This window comes from Rhodnius prolixus, unplaced genomic scaffold, assembly GCF_049639745.1.
Source record: "Rhodnius prolixus isolate KJV_2025 unplaced genomic scaffold, Rpr scaffold_12, whole genome shotgun sequence".
Taxonomy (NCBI): Eukaryota; Metazoa; Arthropoda; class Insecta; order Hemiptera; family Reduviidae; genus Rhodnius; species Rhodnius prolixus.
The window spans coordinates 6,817,572-6,838,929 of NW_027411635.1; the positions used below are offsets into that span (position 1 = coordinate 6,817,572).

Below are 21,358 nucleotides of genomic sequence, written 5' to 3' on the forward strand. Positions count from 1 at the left end.
AAATTACTGCCATAGTCACAGTCCATTACTTCTGCTGAATTAAGTCCCTCTAAGACATTTTTCCATTCACCATTCCATTACGAGGCATACGTACGTATATGTACGAAAGAAAAATAGTTTTTTCGGTATTTACTAAATAAGTGACTCTCCTACTTTCTTGTTTGGTAGGACTAAATCGTACTTTTATTTCAGGATTTATTTAAGCACGTCACTGTGCAAGAAGTGGTAGAATTTACTTTGGATGGAAACCGACCTAAGCATTGTGTTCAGCGTGCCGCTTGGAAGCATAATGGAACGTCATTCAGATCGCGTAACAAATGTGGTTCATTGGGCAATTTGTTTTCCGTCATCTTACACCCAATGGAAATCAAAACTCTACTTCTAACAATTTTAGAACTTTAAATTAGTGCCTAGACTTTTTTTTTTTTGTAAATAAATATGTTAGTAAGTAATCAGGTTAATTTACCCAGAATACATTGCCTTCTCCATAGTCAGAATTTCAAAACCCTTATCCTCTAAATTGCATATAGACCACAGCTAGTTATTAGATATATCGCTTTAATAAAATTCTCTAAGAAACATGCCATCATTGATTTTGATGTGAAGACGGGACAATTTAGTGCCTTCAGCAAGCCCGACTCTACGAGCATATACTTATCCTTCGAAGTAAAGTTCCAGACCCTAATCCGAAATACAGCAAAAAACAACGTGAGCCACAGCAAATTTGTCATTCACCTAGAGACACTGCCAAGTGACCTCTCATTACAAAATAGACTGCAGCTCGATATTTTCCATTCATTCTGGAACCATCCCTGCAACACCGAAGATAGCCAAAAATGCAGGACTCATCTTTAACCAGTCTTCTTAGCAACCTGATGCTGTTAGGATGGAATAAAAAAAGCGTCTTTGTCATTTTCCCCCCACTTAAACCTAAACAAGGATTTTACAAAAAATTGTGTGATATCACTATTTGGCGGTACGACCAAAATGCTTACTTTGTAAATATTATGTATAACTTGCATAATTTGGAAACCCAATGTATAATAATTTTTTATTAATAAAAGAAAAAATAGTATTTGTTATGTATTTGTCAGAATCTATGAATACATAACTGTATTTATCTTCAGAGATGACTTCTTTTGCTTAAATAACGTTTTCCGCAAGGATGATTGCCTTTGGCAGAGACTCATTTTGAAGTGACGTTGAGCTTGTTGAATTAAGATTATGGTAAGTTCAACGTAACCACAAAAGAGCACAACTTCCACATACAATACAGAAGACAAGGCTTGCCTTGACACCTGGGCCGGATTTAGATGAAAACAGGCCCTAGGCTATTCCACTTATGAGGCCCTTTCACCTGCCATTTTTAAGTTTGTAAATTACATGAGAGATAATAAAATACATCACTACTAAATGAATATGTTAAATGAAACATGTTATTGGTGCTTTTTTTAGAATAGTGTAATTTGCTTACAATTTGATCTTGAGGCCCTAGGCTGACGTCTAGTTAGCCTATAGGAAAATCCGGCCCTGCACGCTCGGTGAGATGCGAAGTGATAAGTTAGGTAAGAAGAGGAAGAGAATCTAAGGGGTAAAGGTATGTTGTGGAGCTAGGTGCATGTGGTGAACAGCAACTCAGTCATGAAGATGGTCAAGATGAACAAAAGTCAACTTGAAGCCGATAATCATCACGTTACACATTAGAATAATATGCAAAGATTTTCACTCAAAAGAAACATTCTAACAGAAACTAAAAAATTACCATCTGTAAAGTAACCTGTAGAGCGGAAGGTTCAAGCACAAAAAAGACGGAGCACAACTCAGTCACACTAGACAACGCTAAATGTCAATGACCATCCAGTGGAAACCAGTCGAATCAAGCAGTCATCCAAGGCTTTTAAGTCGTATAACAAAAAATAAATATCAACAACAATAGGGTCCAGGTTTTAAACAAAAAAGAAGCTGATAATAAACCTGTTTATTAAATTTACATTATTATTATTATTTTTTTTTTTGGTATCTTGGATTATTTAAGAATAAATTACACTGGTGTTGGTAAGTAAGGTGACTCGCTAATTTGTGCAACAATCTAAACCAAAATCCAAAACAAAGTGTCAGAGATAAGTACACTTCATAGAATTTGTACAGCCAATGCTTTGCAACTTGAAGACAAAATAGTTATTAATTTTAATTAGTTTAAAAAGTAGAATAGGTATAATAACCGATGTTGCTGAATCCTTAATTCTGGGAAATGTTATTGGTTCTACTCGCTTTTTATTTTTAATATGCCAAGTTTCAGATTTTCATCTATCTTCAGAGGTGAGTTCCTTTGCTTAAAGTGACTTTTATTAAAAAAAAAAAAAGTTATTTAACACACTACTCCCTTCTTTCATCACCAGACTCAGTTCACCAATTTGGGAGGGATGGATTAGGAGAATTGGTATCACTGCGGACAAATAAAAGATAGATTCCCAGTTTGAATTCCGCGTGTACCTACTTTTTACTAGTTAGACAAATGTAAATAGTAATGTATGAGCTTCTGGACCCACGTCTAAAACACCTAATAACAGTTAGTCTTGGCCCACCTGAAAAAAATTAGCGACTACTTTATTTTATTTTTAACTTGTCAGTAGGGTGGCTTAAGAGTAAAACCTCTATCACACAGTATACTGCATCTTTGCACAAAAACTATGCTCATCAGGTTAGTTAGTATAGAGGGGCTTCCACACATTGTAACGCTTCTGTCTCACAGCACATTTCTTTCTTTACAAAAACTGCGGTCATAAGATTTGTGCACAGCGGCTTCCACATATAAGAAAGGTTCTGCCACACACTATTCTGTCTCTCTCCCAGAGACTGCGCTCACAGGTTTGTGCAGAGTAGCTTCTTGTTAACGAAACTAGTATCTTTCACCTACTAGGGCTATGTTCACAGAGAAATTAATCACGTTTGTGTAATATGATTGTTTTTAACCAATAAAGCTACACAGACTGACCCAACAGATTGGGTGCATCTAATTGTTTGGTGAGTTTGATTTGACTATCTCTCTGAAGATGTTTAAAAATCTGAAACCCCTTAGAATTTGAAAACACAACTATGATGTTGAATATGTCAAGTTACAATAAATTGAAATTGATCCTTAATTTAAGCTTAACCTTTACATTAACAAGTAACACTTAAGGCCATATATTTTTTTTGTAACACCAGTTTTGGATTAAATAATCAATTTTGTATTGAAATGTTTTTTATACACTTTAAATATACATTTTAAATTTTCTTTAAATTGCTTGCAAAAAATAAAAATACTTTTTGCTCTTTAATACAAATGAGCATTTTTTTTTTATCGTTTCTAGGATCTATTTTTTGTTCCAAAAAATATGTTTTTAATATCACAATTATTACAAAAGTATGGACGCCAATTTGGATCACAAACAATTGCTTTATATGTGTAAAGCGTGCTTTATGTTGAACTTGAAGCTTTCTAATCTTAAGTTAAACACTTGACATTAAATTAATATTTTTGTAGAATGAGATTTAGTTGATGTATTACTGTTATCACAGGTACTCCGCTGGATAAATAAATGAATAACAAAATAAAAACAAATAATATATATATTATTATATATAATATATATAAAGTAAAATACTCTTTGACAAGAAAGAATCCCAATGAGTAACCAATTGTGGTTTTCTGAAGTTACCTAAAACTTGTTTGTTTTCATTATTCTATAAAAAAAAAAAAAAAAAATTGTTAATGGCATAGGAACAGTGATATGAATTTGATCACAGATTTTGCCCTAAATCGTTACTTATTAAACATTAAAAAAAAAACAAAATATGTACAAGCATAAATAACAAAATTAAATGTTAAGGACTAGTTTATAACTTACTTGAAAAACCAATAAATAAAATATATAAAAAACAAGTAGGGGATAAAAATATACAATAAAAAAGTATAAAAAAAATATATATATACAAAACTAGGAAATATATAAATACTAGGATGTCAGGTTTCTAGAAGAGTTTTGTGCATAAACATTAAAACATTAATCTTAATTTTACAACTTCCAATATTATTTTCTACCAATTGCAGCCATGTTGCAAGCATTTCAGTTCAGTCACAAAACTGTTCTTTGGCTTTGTGGCTAGCTTGTATTCTAAACACATGTTTCATGATCTTCAAAGGAACTTCCTCGAATTAAAATAAACCAGTCTGTGGAAAAGGCTTTTACTAGGTTCGAAATTTATTCGACTTATTTTTGGATGGGCTACATGGTCAATTGCATTGTAGCTAATTTCTTCGGTTGTCGCCTTTGCGCTTTGTGCTTTTCCCAGTAATGTCTCAGCGGAACCAAAAATCATTATTTTCTTTCGGTATTGTGGATTAACAGTTTATAAACGCAAAAAGGTATATGCTTTCTTGGTAGGGGGAACTATTGTATTCTGTTGGGTCTAAAAGGACCTACTTACATGTTTACGTACTCCGCACATGAATCTAACTCTTAAAATAGAGCCATAAGAAACACTGATCAAACAAGTACGAACAACCAACGGCAGGTTTTCAAGCAGCGCATAGCATATAGGCACGGCAATAGCGAAAAACTCATGCCTTTGCACGGATGACACTTTGGTTTGAGTTAGCTCGCAGCCTTAACAAGTTCCTTGAAAAGTTTTGTAAGAATAGCGACTGATAATAACCAGACATAAAACAAAATATAACGAGAGCTCAAGAAATCAGGGGAGTAGGACAAACGATCTGCACAAATTGGTCGCCAACTTTCCCATTGCTCGGACAGACAAGTCGTTGTAAAGAAAGTTGTACATTATTTACCGTAAAAGCATGCAAGGAAAGAAATTAGTGCCATACAAAGAAAAATAATATCGAGAGAGAGAAAAAATTAGAAATCTTATCCCTCTTCACACGCTACGAGAAAAATGTGCAAAGAAAGTCAAATGTAAAAGAAGAAAACTCAGCGGAATTCAAAAATGAAAACTTTACACTGAAATATGTTATACAAAAATAGCAAAATAGAGTTTATTTTATTGATTTAAAGGTTAGCGTTGTCTTCAAGCAGAATAACTTCCCAGACATCCTAGTAACTTTGGCAACTATATTAAAATGAAAAAAACGTAATAAAACGACAAAAATCTACAAAATTCCATTACATTTTCTACAGAAATTTTTTGAAATTTATTCGGCTACAATGTTTGTAAACTTAAATAATATAATATATAATATGTATAAATATTTCATTGGAATGTGTGATATGCACTCCTTCACCTTAAACTCAAAATTATACTGATATATACTACATTGATTTGGTTGCCCTAACGCAGGGTTAGGCATTATTCGAACTATTCCAAGAAAGAGGTAATGCAAATACAACTATTATTCGAATAAATTATTTCTTTACCCGCCCTACCTCAGAATAAATCTAATAAAACATTTTTTATATAACTAACTTCTTTACAAACTAATTAAACCAATTTTTAGCCAATGTATTTAACGTGATTTAATAGAACTACTTTCCTCTGTCTTATAAACCGTTTTTGAAATTTTATATCATTTTGTACAATTTGAACCTCATTTCTCTTATTAATGTATTTAATTAATTTAATAGCTTATTTTGGATAAATTGAAACACTCATCAAAATGTATACGATATTTTTTATTCGAATAGATTCGGGCATACAGTGATGTGAGCCAAAAGTGATTCAAATAATCGAAAATATTTTGATAAGTGAGTTCAAAAAAAGTTAATTTGAAACAATTGAAAATTTATTTTAAGACAATTTTTTTTCTCAATTGGAAAAAAATCTTAATTTATTCGCAGGGAGTGCGAGTAAAATGATGAGCTCGCATAACTAATGACGGACACAAAATCTTTTCTTTATTTTTCACAAGAACTAATTGTGGTGAGAAGCAAATGACGTCTGTCCAGCAACGCCAAAGATACTTTTGAATTTGTGCATTATTGTAAAGCCTGTTTTATTCTTAGGCATTAGGTACATCGACAATCAGATGCTCTGCAGAAAAACAGACACATTTGTGGTTAAATTCGTGCTAGTGGTACAAAATTGTTTCTATGAAACTGGTTGTTTGTACAAGAGCAAAAATAAAGCTAGCCGCCTAATTTAACTTCGCAAGAAGATTAAGAAAGAGGCGAGAAAGTTTCACGAGCGTAGTATGAAGAAATCAATAGCAACTGCAGAGCAAGTATGAGAAATGGGCAAAAAACAACTCCAGCTCTGAGTGTGTGTCCGACAGTGTGTGTAGGGACCTTCGTAATACCCTATTATCTCTATTCTTCAACCAGTACAAGTAAAACTAAGGACGGGCTAGTGTGTGCCAACAAGAGATTTCTGTTTTCGTGGATCATCCGCGAAACACATTATACGAGTTTATATCACTAACTCAATTGCTGTTTCTCTGGCGCTAGCCAGTTCACAACTACTTTTCAGGGCATTTTATGTAACTTCCAAAAACATTATGAAACACAAAACACAATGTTAAAATTACTCTGGGTCGAAACGTAGAGCTGAGTTTCTTATATTGTTTTCAATCACTATGGCATGTTCAGTGACATGAAAGAAGCTTAAAATTAAGTGCTCTTAGCTTAAATAGGACACTTAACAAAATAAAATAAACATTTTTATTTATTTAAAGCACATCTCAAGACACTCTTTTTTCTTTTATTGGCAGATTTGTCTTCGCTGACTTTAGAACTAAGATAGCGACTAGAGTAGAGTTGGATCAACTAAGTAGAACCTTACTTTAAAAGCTTTTTTAAAGTTCAATATTAGAAAAAAATTATAATAATTTTTATAGTTTGGAGGTAAGTCGTATATATGCATGTATCAAACTAAAATTTGATTAAAATTGCGATCTTGTAAAATTTTCAAAACAGAATTTTCAACGAAAATTCATGATTTGTCCCTAAACTCGAAAAAACTATCTTTTATGTGAATAAAATAAACTCAACAACGAAAAATCGAAAGACAATCAAACTTAGTATTCTGTAAAACGTTTCGGCTGGAATTAACTATCTGGAAGAATGATTTTACAAGTTTAGGAAATATATATATATAAATTTTTGCAATTACTCCATTTCCTCTAAACTTTATATTTATCGTCCCCTGAGACATATATTTCCTCTAAACTTTGTATTTATCAACTCTTGAGTCATATAACTTTTTATTTATCACAAAAAATCCATCTTGATAAGGGTTCAACTTAAAAAGGGACTCTAATGTTATTATCTGGATATTATCTAATGGTAGTCTGTATGTAACAAAAAAACAAAATGTTCGAATGCCAGTATTGCTTTGATAAGGCTCCGGGCACCAATTAATTAGATTAGAAGGCGCCTTTAATTAAACAAAACAAATAAAAAATACTACTTGCAACAGTAGAGTTTTTCTACAAGGAACATTTAAAAAAATATTTTCGAACAATCAAGACCGACTGAATGATGTGAATAGCAAATGACTTCTACATCAATAAATTATACAGGTAATCAAGAAATATGCTGCAATAAAAGCTTGAAGAGCAATTTAAAATAAAATTCTTTTATTTTAAAAACATTAATATACAAAATATTTGAATTATTTAAAATTAATGACCCTGAAATCCGTAAAGGAGTGTTTTAAGTGTAAATCCTTAAATTTTTTATATCTATAGTTAGAGAGGTTGCGGGCAAACCACTAAAGCAGTAACTTCAATGGCGAATGTAAAATCTACCTTGGCAAATGTCCTTGAGTTCCGTTAAAAATAATATTTGGTAAATTGATTTCAGTAAATAAAGTATCGGAAAAATTGTCTGTTATACTCAACTTTAAGTCACTATTAATTAGCGACGAGAATAAAACCAATTCCGTAACATAATGGAAATTCATTATGAAAGCTGGAAGAAAACGAGATCTACAAACCAAACACAATTAGAGAGCACCATGTATTTTTTAGCACTTTTAACACATTGGGTTCCAACACAGAACCGAAGTGTTCAGAATATTTACTGCAATTTAAATGAGTAATCAAGTGTAAAAACTGACCATCTATCAATTTTTCTTAGACCAGAAAGAACTTTCAGTTACGAAAAAATAAAGTGACTCCTACAAAATTAAATGAATACTACCACCTACTCATCTCTCACTATATGCAGGCAATCAGGATAATATCCGAAACATTCTCGTTCCACAGTAGAGACCAGCTCTCTTATGTCCCTCTTATAAATACTCCTAACTTAAAACAGCACTTTTTGAAGTGTAGATATGAAGATTACCAATACAGGGCAATACGTAATTAGCTAGTGATCAGATCAGCAGGTAAGATTTGAGGTTAATCATCTATTGTGATAAAGTACCCTCATATGTGGCAGCTCAAGTCAGTCAGCTAATAAAATTGTCGCTCCGATACAACAATACCTTAAAAATAAGTATATTGTGGAACCAGAATTAACACAAAAAACAACACAACACAAAATTTTAATCAGAAGTGATAGGATACCAAGAAATTATCACATAGAAGAACCAGATTTCAAACGCTGTGAACACAATGTTTTTCCAAAAATTAACCTGAAATTATCCTTCCTGATCATGGTCGTGCTACATGGGTCACACCTCCAAAATCCTCAAGGTATCTATTTCACCTAATTTTTTCGCTCCTTACTTATTTTTATTGTTAGATGAATGAGCAATTTTCAGCAAATCCAATACTGTTGAATGATCAAAACTTATTAAAAAGATCTACAACATTTGATCAGGATCATTTGATCTGTAGGATCCCGATATTCTCTAGAAATTTACAAAGTAATTTCACAAGACCTTATGTTTCAATGATAGCTGTTGGCTGGTAATGACAAATTTTACCAGTCATGTCACAATCGATTATCTTCAACAGTTTTAATTTTAGAAAATTAAATTTAATTGTAACCTTTATAAAGGATTTAAAAGCCACATGGATTGAGACTGGTTAGACAATTGTAAAGCCTTGTCGAAAAGCAACGTTTCATGTTAAAATCATAAATGGAGAAGCAAGACATACTATGGAAGGAATACCTCCATTGAGGTTGTCTATAGCAAGTATTGAAAGGAGAATAATATTATAGTGTTATGTACCGATTATTGGAAAGGTTATATGTCGAAGCGAGAGGCAATAATTTCAATGGCAGAGCTAAGCACGTCTGCGTTAGCAAAACCGTAAGATTTACAGATTACCACACCAAACCACATCCAGGAGGATAGCACCCATGAGTATGTATCTATTTCAATTGATCTAACTCTATGATTCTCCAAAATAAACAATTAAAACTATTATTAGTACTAATTAGAGAGATCTATTTTATCTGCACATATAGGAACACTTCACACTAATATACAAAGACAAATATTTTTGTATAACTGATATGACTTTAAATATACTTTAACAAACTATACTCGCGTAAAATAGTTTACATATAATTGTGAGAAATAAACCTATTTTCTGACTTATCCAAATGCAATATCTGAGTATTTTAGCTAGAGCAAATTTGTGCAATTATTTGAATTTTACGATGAATTTGGACTTACAAATTATTCCTACGTGTCACTTTTATAATGTAAAGTTCTACAATACATACCTAGTTAATGCCCGAAACTATTTATAATGGTATCCAGAGATGAGCAAGCATAATTTGAAATGACTTATTGAAATCACTTATTCCAAGAAAGGTATTTGAAATAAATATTATTCTTCCATTTTGTAACTGAACATTAGCAATAAGCACGTTTGTAAAGACATCTATGTGGAACCGAGTATTGTGTATGGAGACAAAAAAAATTACATACATTTTTGGATCAAAGTAAAAATATATAAACACATGTGGTTCAGACCAACTGACATGATGATAAGCAAATACATTGATCCTCCTCTAAAAATTAAGTACAATATAAATAGACATGCGATTTTCAGTCATACACATATATACATATTGCGTACATACGTACTAACATATACGGATCGCAATAAAATACATACAAGGTACAGGCACGTACGGACGCGAAAAGACATGTCAGTCAGCAAAAACCACCATACGAGAAAGAAAGTAGCTATTTGCAATTTTATTTGTTATGTCTCATAACGAAAAAATAATTTTTATTTCGTCAGCTATTTATATTAATTTATAACTGTAATAAAATAAATAATGATTTGTAATAATATATATTGGAAATAATGCCCACCTCTGATTGTAATATCTTTTTGAATAAACCCCCAAAAAAGCTTAAGTTAAAAAATTTACTATCTCTGGTACGAATAAACGTGAAACCATTAGAAGACTTTTTTTTAAACAACCCCAAAAATACTTTAAACCATAAAAAATAAAATAAAATAAAGTAATAATAATATATTTTTAATTTTTGAAGTTATTCACATGCTAATTTAGAATCAAACGAAGAAAGCGCAATAGCAAAAGCTTGGAGAGCACACATTGGATAACGATAATCCATGGTAAAGACATCCTCAGCCACACGACCAAATTGCATCACCACGTAGTCCACTGAAAAATAATAGGTAGTGTTAACAATCTTGAAAGTTAAATACACTAGGGTGTAGAAAAAAGAATACCTTGGTTATTTGATACAGCAATTTCATTAAGTTTGTTTTTCTTGGGTAATGAAGATTATAAATTCACGAATGCGCGAATGAAACCTAAGAGCAGAAAACAATGTTGGTGGATGCATCCAGTAAACTTAGGAGAAAGCCAAACTAATTTGGTCATGGAACACTGTACATATGGTCTACGACAGCCAAGTCACCTCTTAGTAATAATAATAATAATAATAATAATAATAATAATAATAATAATATTTATTTTACATATGAAATATTTACAAATTACAAAATGAAAATATTGTACGGCTTGGAAAATCCGTCAGCCGGACCTCTTAGTATTTAAGGGTGTTGTGGCTGGGAATAAAAATGTAAGAGCCAAAGTAAGGCGAGGCTGGTGGCCAAAAATAGACGTTACTAAAATATACCAAAAAAATACCTCTAAACATACTTTAACGCTTGCGATACCTCTAGAATGACCAAAACTTTACTGTACAACAAAGTTGTATTATGCCAGGTTTAAGGTTCAGCTTCTGAGTAATAATTTAAAAATTGCAGAAACCAAAGGAGTGAAAAGTGCTCCAAGTTTTACAGAATGGTGCAAGACTGAGGGCGAGCTATTTCATTAAAAAGAAAATACGGCGGCTCACTTTTGCTATCAAAGTGTTTCAAGTGGGAAGAAAGACAAAATGTCGTGGCTGAAGTTTTATGAATCAGTGGAGAAGGCTGTAACAAAGCGCTGAAGCTAAGGCCATGATGAGAAACATGAAGTGTCTTTAGTGGACTTACAAGTTGCTATAGTCAGCCTGGCCTAGCTTTAGCTCCAACAGCACGGTAGCAGGAGCCTAGTTTGCTGAAAAGATTTTGCATTTTTGTTTGTTTAAAGTTTAAGATTTACCAGATTATTCTTCAAAGTATAATCCAATAGTTATTTAACATTTCAACCCATCTTTGTGCCAGCAATTCAATTGCTCTTAGGTACCACGAAGATCCTATCTTTGGAGGCAAACAATAAAACTTACTTTCATTTCCTCTTCCGAAGAAAAATTTAGAAATTAGAATAAATGATACTTCGAAGAACCGAGGCCTGGCCTATAAAAATGTAAGGAGGAAATTTAAAATGCAGCTCGTAATTTTTGAGTCAATCTGATGCTAAGCGTAATACCTTACAATACTACAAAAAAGAAATCTATCCAACTTTCCTGAATAAAGTTCAGATGTAATAATTCACCCGTTGGGAACCGACTCGAATTGCACTGCTCTTTCAACGTTCCAATACACAATTTTTTTAGGCAGTAAATCATACTTACTTTTCATCGTATCGCTTTATAGGCTTTTAGGAACCATTTCAACTTTATAAAAATGCCTACAGATAGAATCTTAAGCCCCCTTAATTTGCTACTTCTGTTGAAAAAACTTTTTAAAGCCATATTACAAAGTTGACCGAATTACAAATTTTAATTCAAATTTAGTCAGCAAGTATAGTGTACGACAGAAACATCAGTGGAAGTCTAATTCTAAACTTAAAACTATTGAATCAACCTCAGGCGATCAATGAAAATCCAACAATAAAAAAAAAAAAATAAAAAAAAAAACACGATACGACGTAAAAATCAACGATATTCACCGTGTGGATCCAATTAAATTTTCATCAACTGAATTCTCTGGTACTTTATAATTTTTTGAAACCAATTCAGACGGTCAAAACTCGAATAAATACTGTTACATTCACATGAAAAATGAATGTTTACGTAATCAGTATTAATTGATTAAGGTATAAAATCAAAGCTAAGTTTAAATAAACAAATCTTTCAATTAGTTGAAATTTATTTAGAAGAAAGAAAAAACGCAAACTTTTGTTACTCTTTATTATCATCGCGGCCTATTTTGAAGAAACAATTACGCAAATTAGGCGTCGGAAGAATGGGACATTGTCCTCAAAAAAGTGCCGAGCCAATGCGACTTCCTCGGCAACGGGCAAGGTATGCGTAGGTATAATATTCTGGATAATATATGTATCATCAGGTATACATATATATACATAGATGTGTTCATTCAATATGTACATATGTTTATATATTGAAATTTACGAAATTAAATGGAAAAATTCTCTGCTGCTTTTTATCCAAGGATGGAAAAGAATATTGATATCACAGAAGGGTGAGTGATTATTATATGTACATTAAAAAAAAAAAAAGAAATTATACATATACATACATGTACAGGGGGTGAACAAAAAAATGGAAACACCTTGAAAAATCATCAAAATACTTTTGTGGAAACTGAGTTCTGTACATGTCTATTGAGCTCAATAGCGATTTTAGGAGCTGTGGTCTTGCGATCAGCTCTAACAATTCGCTTTAGAGTCCGACGGTCTCTCTCAGACAACTTCGACTTTCGACCAGACCTGTGCTTGGCTGAGGACGTTTTCCCTTCTCTTTCAAAAGCAGTCATTACTTTTGAGACATTTCCTCTTGAAACGCCAAATATTCGGGCACATTCTGTTACACTGCCATTCAAGCACCAACAATTTGGCCTCTTTGAAAGTCTGAGAGGTCTGCCATTTCTAGAAGGTTATAAACAATTTCCTTAAATTTCTTTTTTTTTTTTTTTAAAAAAAAAAAAAAAGGTAGGTTAAAAAACCATAACAAATAACAGAATTTTTAAAAAAAACATTAAAATAAGTCAAGTTTTGATTGATTTGAACATGTTCAAACATTATGATGCCAAAAGTCAAGTGTTTCCATTTTTTTGTCCACCCCCTGTATATATATATATATTTGAATGGAGGTGGGGCGGGTGTGGTCTAGTGGTCAAAAGCATGGCTTTGTAAGTGGAAGATCCCCAGTACGAATCCCGCGTATGACTACTTTTTTAAAAAAAGAAAAAATTGTTTATAGTAAAGTATGAGCTTCCGCCCTCCATCCACGACCCCTAATTGGTAGTTGGGCGTTAAGCCCCGTCTGAGAAAATAGGCAATTACACTATATGAATGGAAGGACTCAAAATAACTGTTTACTAACTCTGTAATCTTACCGTCAGAATCATGAACAATTTGAAAATTTTTAACTGAAGCTTGGGTAACTCTTCCATGGAAGTTGAGAACATAAGACTGGGTGTCATCATTCCAGGCAGGAGTTTTGTTGTGCAGCTGGATTAGGTTGTCCATACACTTGGTTCTAAAGCACTCTATAAACAAAATTATTTATTAATTTCGAAATGCCTAATGAAGTTAACTAAGCACACACTTTTTTTAAAAATCATATCTTTGGTCACTTGTAACTTTTTTCTATAGTATATCCGATCTTGAATTTGTTTTTCAAATCATTATTCGCTTCACTGTTCACTATAATAAAACGCATTTTTTTTAAGGAGAGATGATAAAATCCTTACCCAATAAACTTTCTGTATCGTCTGTAGGTGTAATACTAATTCTCTGATTGTTGGCTGTCATTCCAGGAAGGATTACTGTCATTTTTCGAGGGCCTTTGAAACCAAGAACATTGGTGTCCTGTCAGAACAAAATTGAATTTATAACCTTGCCCAACTGATTTATCATTTAATTTTAAGTAGCAACAACGCAATATACTCACATAGACAATGGCAGCTAGTTCCTGTCTAGGAGGAGCCAGATGGTCCTTGGAGCCAAGATGCCTAGGGGATGTCCCGTTGTCGTAAACAGTGAAATGTGTGCCTAATAAATTTGATCTTAGCTTGCCCACAAAAGCCTCTCCTCCTCTAGATAGATCTGTGGGATCCGTTGATATGAGATAGTTACTTGTTGTACTTTTCTTTCGTTTACGACCAGCTAGAAGGAAAATCTAGAAAAATAACAAAAAAAAACTAATCAAATATTAGATGAAGGATTTTTACAATAAATAATATCTGGGGACAGCAGACTGCAGATGAAGGGTCAGTGAGAAAGGTGCCAGAATCGGGATTAGCGAAAGACGTCGGAACTTCCTGTAACTAAGAACTGGTCACTTTACCTACAAGAAGACCAAAATCGGATATCGGATAGGGTCAGAGTTGTTCTCAGGGCCAGTTTTCCGTACCAGATATTCAATTTAATTGATACATCCGTAATTTAGATGTTTAATAAAATAACTAATGCGGTGCCTATTTGTGGTCTCGCCTGCAAGTTATATAATGCTAGCTGAACGATTAACTTCTTAAAAGAGATGGGCCACCGAAGCGAGGACACCCTATCTTGCTTTACTTTTAAGGTTCATCTTTCCCCCTAAAATGTTTGAAACCAATACTATACAGTACATTGACAAACATTCAACCTTAAAAATTTCTCGAGCTGTAGCCGTTGCTTTAAAGCATTTTTTTTTTATATATATAATAATGCTTCAATCTCGATCAAATTTCAATTTATTTTACGCGTTTAAAATTTTTAGATTTATTCATTGATTAAATCTCGTCTAAATAAATACTAGTCATCCCTAAACCTAAATAATTACCTTCTTGCTACAGTCCCTTTCTAAATGTAAAAAATACGTAGGGTAAAGACCTCGGTCCATTCCTTTACGGTCTCTAGTGATTCTACATTTAAATTGAAAATGTTGGGAAGCAGGTTCAAGTACAAACTTCTCCAAATTGCCAACCACGTCGCCATGTAGATCAGTCATCTGGAAAAAAACATTAATTTTTAATTTACTGCCAAAACTAATAAACTTTATATTAACTTTAATGATTAATAACTGCCACTAATCTTTGTAAGATGAGGGGGTGGCCAGTCCTACTGGACAAATAGTCAAAGAAAAATAGCACGGTGAAGAAAGTATTTCTGATGTAAAAAAAGAAAAGGTGGCCGAGGCATTAGTGGAGTTTCATTAAGGAAAATGGAATTAGATTTTTCACTGAATACGATTGAAAACTGGTAGAAGTAAACAACAATTAATTTCTTAGGAAACCTGAATTCTTACCTCATTAGACGTTGCATTATAAATAAATGGTGCAGTAACAGTTTCAGGAACAACTACTTCACTTGAACTAAATCCTTCGGATGGCGTATGAGGTGTGACTGGTGACGATTCAGCATCTTCCACATCAAGGCCGTCAGACAAATTATTTTCAAGATTTAGCATTTCTATACAGGTTGTTATTTCTGGCGATAAAATTTAACAGTTATAAAAATTAAAAATAAAAGTTGGTCAAAGGGGCTCATGGAGCCTCAGAGTTGCAGTTTCAAACAAGCAGTAAGTTTATTTCAAACACGATAGAATCAATTAAGGTCAGCAGTATGATAGACAAAGTATAATTCAGAACGCTGAATGAAGCGGGATGAATAAAATGAACAATATATGTTATATATAAATACGTACTAATAATATGTAAATATTCATATATTTGGAATCTGCTCATTAAAGGATATTGTAATAATAAAATATCAAAAATAGGTGATTAAGCAATTTCTCTCTTTCCCAAACAACGTAAAATAAATTTCTAAAATTGATTATAAAATATATTATTGATAAAACAAAACTTAGTGCCAAGTGCATTATTTTAGGTGAAGAGGGGTTAGTTTTATCTTGAAATCACCTAAGGTTTTATTTAACTTGTGGTGGATTCGGCCCCTCTAACATACGTGCTCACTTGGACTGACATACTACTATGTTTGGTTTCATGCACCTATTTTCACATTATTTATGTAAATCTTTTCTTTTTAACTTTTTATATAGCAAAGATGTTTTAATTATTTTGTTCTTTTTATCTTTCTTAATTTTTCAATTTTCAAATAAGTGGATTCAATCTCATTTACAGACCTTATTTTCATTTATTTCGTTCTATAAAGTGGTTTTTTTGTTTGGTTTTATGCACCTATTTTCACATTATTTATGTAAATCTTTTCTTTTTAACTTTTTATATAGCAAAGATGTTTTAATTATTTTGTTCTTTATCATTTTCAATTTTTCAATTTTCAAACAAGTAGATTTAATCTCATTTACAGATCTAATTTTCTTTTATTCCTTTGATAAAGTAGTTTTTATTTGGTTTTTTGTTCTTATTCTTATATTATATGTGCAATTTTTTTCTTTGAACCTTTCTATTTACAATGGTGTCATTATTATGTTCTTTTTATCATTTTCAATTTTTCATTTTTTAAACAAGTGGAAGATACACTTCTTTTTTGTACAGCAGCAGTTTTCCCTCTTGATTTATATCCTTCCTGCTCCCTAAATGACTAATGTCCTGACCTCCTGCCACGTCAACGCTCAATCCCTCCTTGCACATTATGATGAATTCCTACAGTATTTCCTTGATAATTTCTATCACATTATAGCAGTTTCCAAAACCTGGCTTAAACCCTACATTCCTTCCTCGCAAGTTTCCATTCCTAATTTCACCTTCTTGCGTTGTGACAGAGAAGACCGTACCGGTGGAGGTGTGGGTCTCTTTGTCCATGATAGCCTGAAGGCTAGACTCCTTGCTCATTCCCCTTCCTCCGAATCCCACCAACCTGAATATATGTTTGTCGAAATATCTTCTCCTCTTTCTTCTTCTCCCCTCCTTTTTGTTGTTGTTTACCGTCCCCCTCGAGTTCCTTTTGACCTATCCTTTGAATCTCTCCTCTTTGAGCTCGTCCCTGCTTACTCTCATATAATCCTTGCTGGCGACTTCAATTCCAATCTGCTTGTCGAGTCCACTGAAATGTTGTACCTTACAAATCTTTTCTATTCCTTGAATCTTTATGTAGTTCCTTACTTTCCTACTCATCACACATATTCTTCCGATACCTGGCTTGACCTTTTCATTATAGATTCCCAAGATAAACTTCTGTCCTCGTCGCAGCACCCTGTATCTTTCCTATCTACTCACGATCTCATTCAAATAACTTATAATCTACATACCCCACCTTTTGTTCCTAGGACCTTTTCCTTTCGCCATCTTGATTCCCTCTGTTTTGAACCATTAAAAACTGACCTTGAAACCCTTCCTTTCGAAACTTTATTTTATACCGACTCTATTGATACCAAGGTTGAAATCCTAACACATCACCTCCTTAATATCTTAGACTCCCATGCTCCCATTAAAACCTGTCATGTTCGACGTCCTCCTGCACCCTGGCTTACACCGGAGCTCAAGGACATGATGAGGAGAAGAGAGGCAGCCAGGAGGAGGTTTAGACGCACGCGTTCTCCTCATGACTACTCTCTGTACAAGCTCCTGCGTAACCTTACTCTGACCTCTGTCCGCCGAGCCAAATCCCTTCATATTTACCTATCTCTCTCCAATGCTCCTGATTCCAAATCGAAATGGGCTATCCTTCGTAAGCTTTCCCTCTGTAAATCCAATCGCTCCTGCCCCATTTCAATATCTCCTGATGACCTGAATGTCCACTTCACTTCCTTCTTAACCAATGCCTCTTCTAATGTTCCTGCTCTCATTTTACCCTCCTTTGATCCTAACAATTTCTTTTTCCATCATATTACTCCTGAAGATCTCCTAACCTCAGTTCTGAAATCCCGTACAAATGACTATGGCCCTGACAACATTCCTGTTAAATTAATTAAAGCCTGCCTCCCAGCGATATTGCCAGTCCTCTACCATATTTATAATTTCTCCCTTCAGAATTCTATTTTCCCATCCTGCTGGAAAACAGTCCTAGTCCGTCCTCTAAATAAAATCTCAAATCCCACCTCTCCTATTGATTTTCGTTCCATCTCTATTTTATCAAATTTCTCCAAACCCTTTGAACGTTTAGTGCAATCCCAGCTTTCTAATTACCTCGAACAAAACAATCTCCTTAATCCACTCCAATCTGGCTTTCGTCCTTCTTATTCCACTCAATCTGCACTCTTGAAAATTACCCATGACTTGCAGACGACTATTGACGACCAAAAACTTACCATCCTTATACTCCTAGACTTCTCCAAAGCCTTTGATACCGTTGACCATCATATCCTGCTATCTAAACTACAATCCCTCTCTTTTTCCAATAGCACCCTCCGTTGGTTCCAATCCTTCCTGTCTAATCGTTCCCAATTCGTTGTCACTCCTGATAGTAATCCTTCTTCACTTCTTCCTTTGTCACGCGGTGTACCTCAAGGTTCTTCCCTATCTCCCACCCTCTTCTCAATTTACATCAATGACCTTCCTCTTTCCATCTCTCATTCCCAGTATCACCTCTATGCTGATGATTTTCAGATTTACCTATCCTTTTCCCCGTCGGATTTGTTTGAAGCTGTATTTAAACTTCAAGAAGACCTCAATAATATCTCAGCATGGGCCACGAACAATAAGCTTACCCTGAATGTAGAAAAGACCAAAGCTATAGTTATTGGCTCCAACCCACTCCTTAAATCATTGGCTCCTCTTCCTAATCTTTTCCTTTACAATACCCCAATAAAATATTGTTCCTCTGTGAAAAACCTTGGTATCACTTTCGATCAAAACCTATCCTGGAAAAACCATGTTTCCCAAATCTCTCGTCGTTCCATCCATATCCTTAAGCAGTTTAATAGTTCCCGTCACCTTTTTCCAATTAAGACCCGGCAACTCCTAGTTTCCTCTCTTATATTCCCCCATTTCGACTATGGTTGTTTAGTGTATGGCGGTCTTTCTGGTGATATTGAAACTAAGCTTAAGCGCCTCATGAACTGCTTCATAAGATTTATTTTCAGCATTTCCAGAGACTCTCGCATTTCGCACTGCTACGATGAGTTGAAGTGGCTTTTTCCTGTCTATCGCCGCCAATATTTTTTGGCTTCTTTCCTTTTTCAAGTCATCCAGTCTCAAAGGATATATCCTATATTTTTCAACTCCTTAAGTTTAAATCCTCCATCCATTCCCGTAACACTAGATCTCGCTCATCTGATCTCTATATTCCCTCTCACCGTACCTGATCCTTTGACAAGTCCTTCCTAATACGTGCTACCTCTCTCTGGAACTCCTTGCCTTCATCTGTCCGCCATGCTCCTACCCTATCCGTTTTTAAATCCCGTCTATTCAGTTATCTACTTTCTATTCAGCTTCCTCCGAAATTCTAATTGTTTTAATTTATTTCCTTAATTTCTGCTGTTTTATTATTTTATTTTTACTTTCATTTTCACTTATTATATTTTCACTTTTGTAAATATTTATTTATTTAATTTCTGTATAATCACAGGCCAAACTGTTAAGGCCTCTATTTGTTCCTGTATTTATTCTTAGGGGACAATTGTCCCAGAATAATAAATTTCTTTTCTATTTCTATTTCTATTACTACCTGACAAACGAGATATTCTGATAACTGGGATAACCATAGGATTCTTCACACCGATAGTCAAAGAGCAATTAACTTCATTAGTGGCAATCAAGTTATTTCTAGGCAGATTATATCAGCCCAAGTCAAAATTTTGCAGTGGCTATGGGGCCTGGCCAAGGAGTACTTCCCTCACTAAGAATGTATCATGTCTCGCATGAGTCAAGGGCTCTTTAGCGTCTGGTGATCGGACTGGCTGCTGCCAGTATGATACTGCTAGTACTTTAACTGAAGAAGAGACGCCACTCAGGATCCTCGGACGCAAATTGAGCGTGATTTCTTCAATTGCGAGTTGAATATGAACGGGGGGTGTTCTAGAGATTTTAGAACCTCCTTACTGAGTTGAGCTGGCAAAAATGCCACTTGTTAACATTAGGACTTGTTACTAGATTCTTAAGGGTCGCGGTGACTGCGAGTCGTTTGGCTCATTCCTTCTATTTTATTCTGTTGTGGGTTGTTTATTCGGAAGCCAAAACAAATAAAAAAAGCATTCGGACCAAGCTGAAGGCCCAGCCTTTTAGAAAAAGCAGCCTCATAGAATAAGGAAATGGTTTCCATATACAGAATAAGTGGAACTATCTAAAGCCTCTTATTTGGTTTTTGTAGTCCATTATGCATTTCAGAAGAAATGAATGTGTAACACTTACTACAAGGCGTAGGGTTCTCATATGAAAAGTTGTTTCCACTTACCATCACTATCTTGAGAATTATTATCTTGAAATGGAATAAGTGTTTCATTGGCGTCTGGGTTACCGTGTACCATCGTGAACTGCAGAGGACCGTCATAGCCTAAAGTTATGAAAAAAATAATTACCATCATCACTTATTTCTAGCTAACATGTATAAGGAAGGCAATTACCATGAAGTTCCCGTTCTCTCGAAGCGGATGATGGATGGGTTCCACGAGACTTGACTAACGAAGCACTTGTCAGATCAGAGGCATGTATCATTCCAAAGTGTTGTCGCTTTTGTTTCATCTTTTGTTCTAACAATTGCCTCTGTACAATGAAGTAATTAAACATTAAAAAATATTACTGAAATGTCTGGAATCAAACTAAATTCATTGGGCCTACGTGAATTAATAATGGTTTTTATAATTAGAAAATTTTAGTAATATGTTACACTGTTACAAGTTAGCTCAGTTATAAATTTACAATAACCAAATAAAATAAAATTTGTATTACACACCTAACACCACAACTTACACAAATAAGTACAGTAAAAGCTCTTTATTCGCGGGGTATATGTTCCATAAATATGCCGCGAATACAGAAACCGTGAATACGGAATGGTAATTTATATGGGATTATAGGGGATACGTTCCTAGGTGACAAAATAAAAAAAAACTAATATATAAAAAAATCAATTTTATTGAAGTTTTTGAACATTTTGATTAATTATCTTAAGGCTTAGGCAATGGTTTGAAGAATTTTGTAATTTTCTCTTGCTTGGCAGTTTTTAAAAGCTTTTGTTTGCAGTCAAAGTTTGAACTTGCCACTACAACTACCATCAGGTTCTTT

The 21,358-nt window shown here is 33.8% G+C and overlaps 2 protein-coding genes across 4 annotated transcripts in view; one reads left to right on the plus strand and one right to left on the minus strand.

Annotated features, from left to right (window-relative positions):
* The window catches only part of LOC141461590 (lysosomal alpha-mannosidase-like), a 45,506-nt gene extending 43,113 nt beyond the window's left edge, over positions 1–2,393 (plus strand). For both annotated transcript variants that reach the window (XM_074142723.1, XM_074142724.1), the window contains exon 17: positions 193–2,393. In XM_074142723.1, the coding sequence (XP_073998824.1) occupies positions 193–402 (210 nt within the window). In that variant the 3' untranslated portion in view covers positions 403–2,393. The remainder of the gene's footprint in view (positions 1–192) is intronic.
* Positions 1,964–21,358, minus strand: part of ktub (Tub domain-containing protein ktub) — a 35,270-nt gene continuing 15,875 nt past the window's right edge. For both annotated transcript variants that reach the window (XM_074142726.1, XM_074142725.1), the window contains 8 exons: positions 20,698–20,836; positions 20,529–20,627; positions 15,520–15,701; positions 15,055–15,222; positions 14,182–14,409; positions 13,982–14,099; positions 13,625–13,777; positions 1,964–10,535 (listed from right to left, as the gene is read on the minus strand). In XM_074142726.1, coding sequence (XP_073998827.1) covers positions 10,402–10,535; positions 13,625–13,777; positions 13,982–14,099; positions 14,182–14,409; positions 15,055–15,222; positions 15,520–15,701; positions 20,529–20,627; positions 20,698–20,815 — 1,200 coding nt within the window. In that variant the 5' untranslated portion in view covers positions 20,816–20,836 and the 3' untranslated portion in view covers positions 1,964–10,401. The remainder of the gene's footprint in view (positions 10,536–13,624; positions 13,778–13,981; positions 14,100–14,181; positions 14,410–15,054; positions 15,223–15,519; positions 15,702–20,528; positions 20,628–20,697; positions 20,837–21,358) is intronic.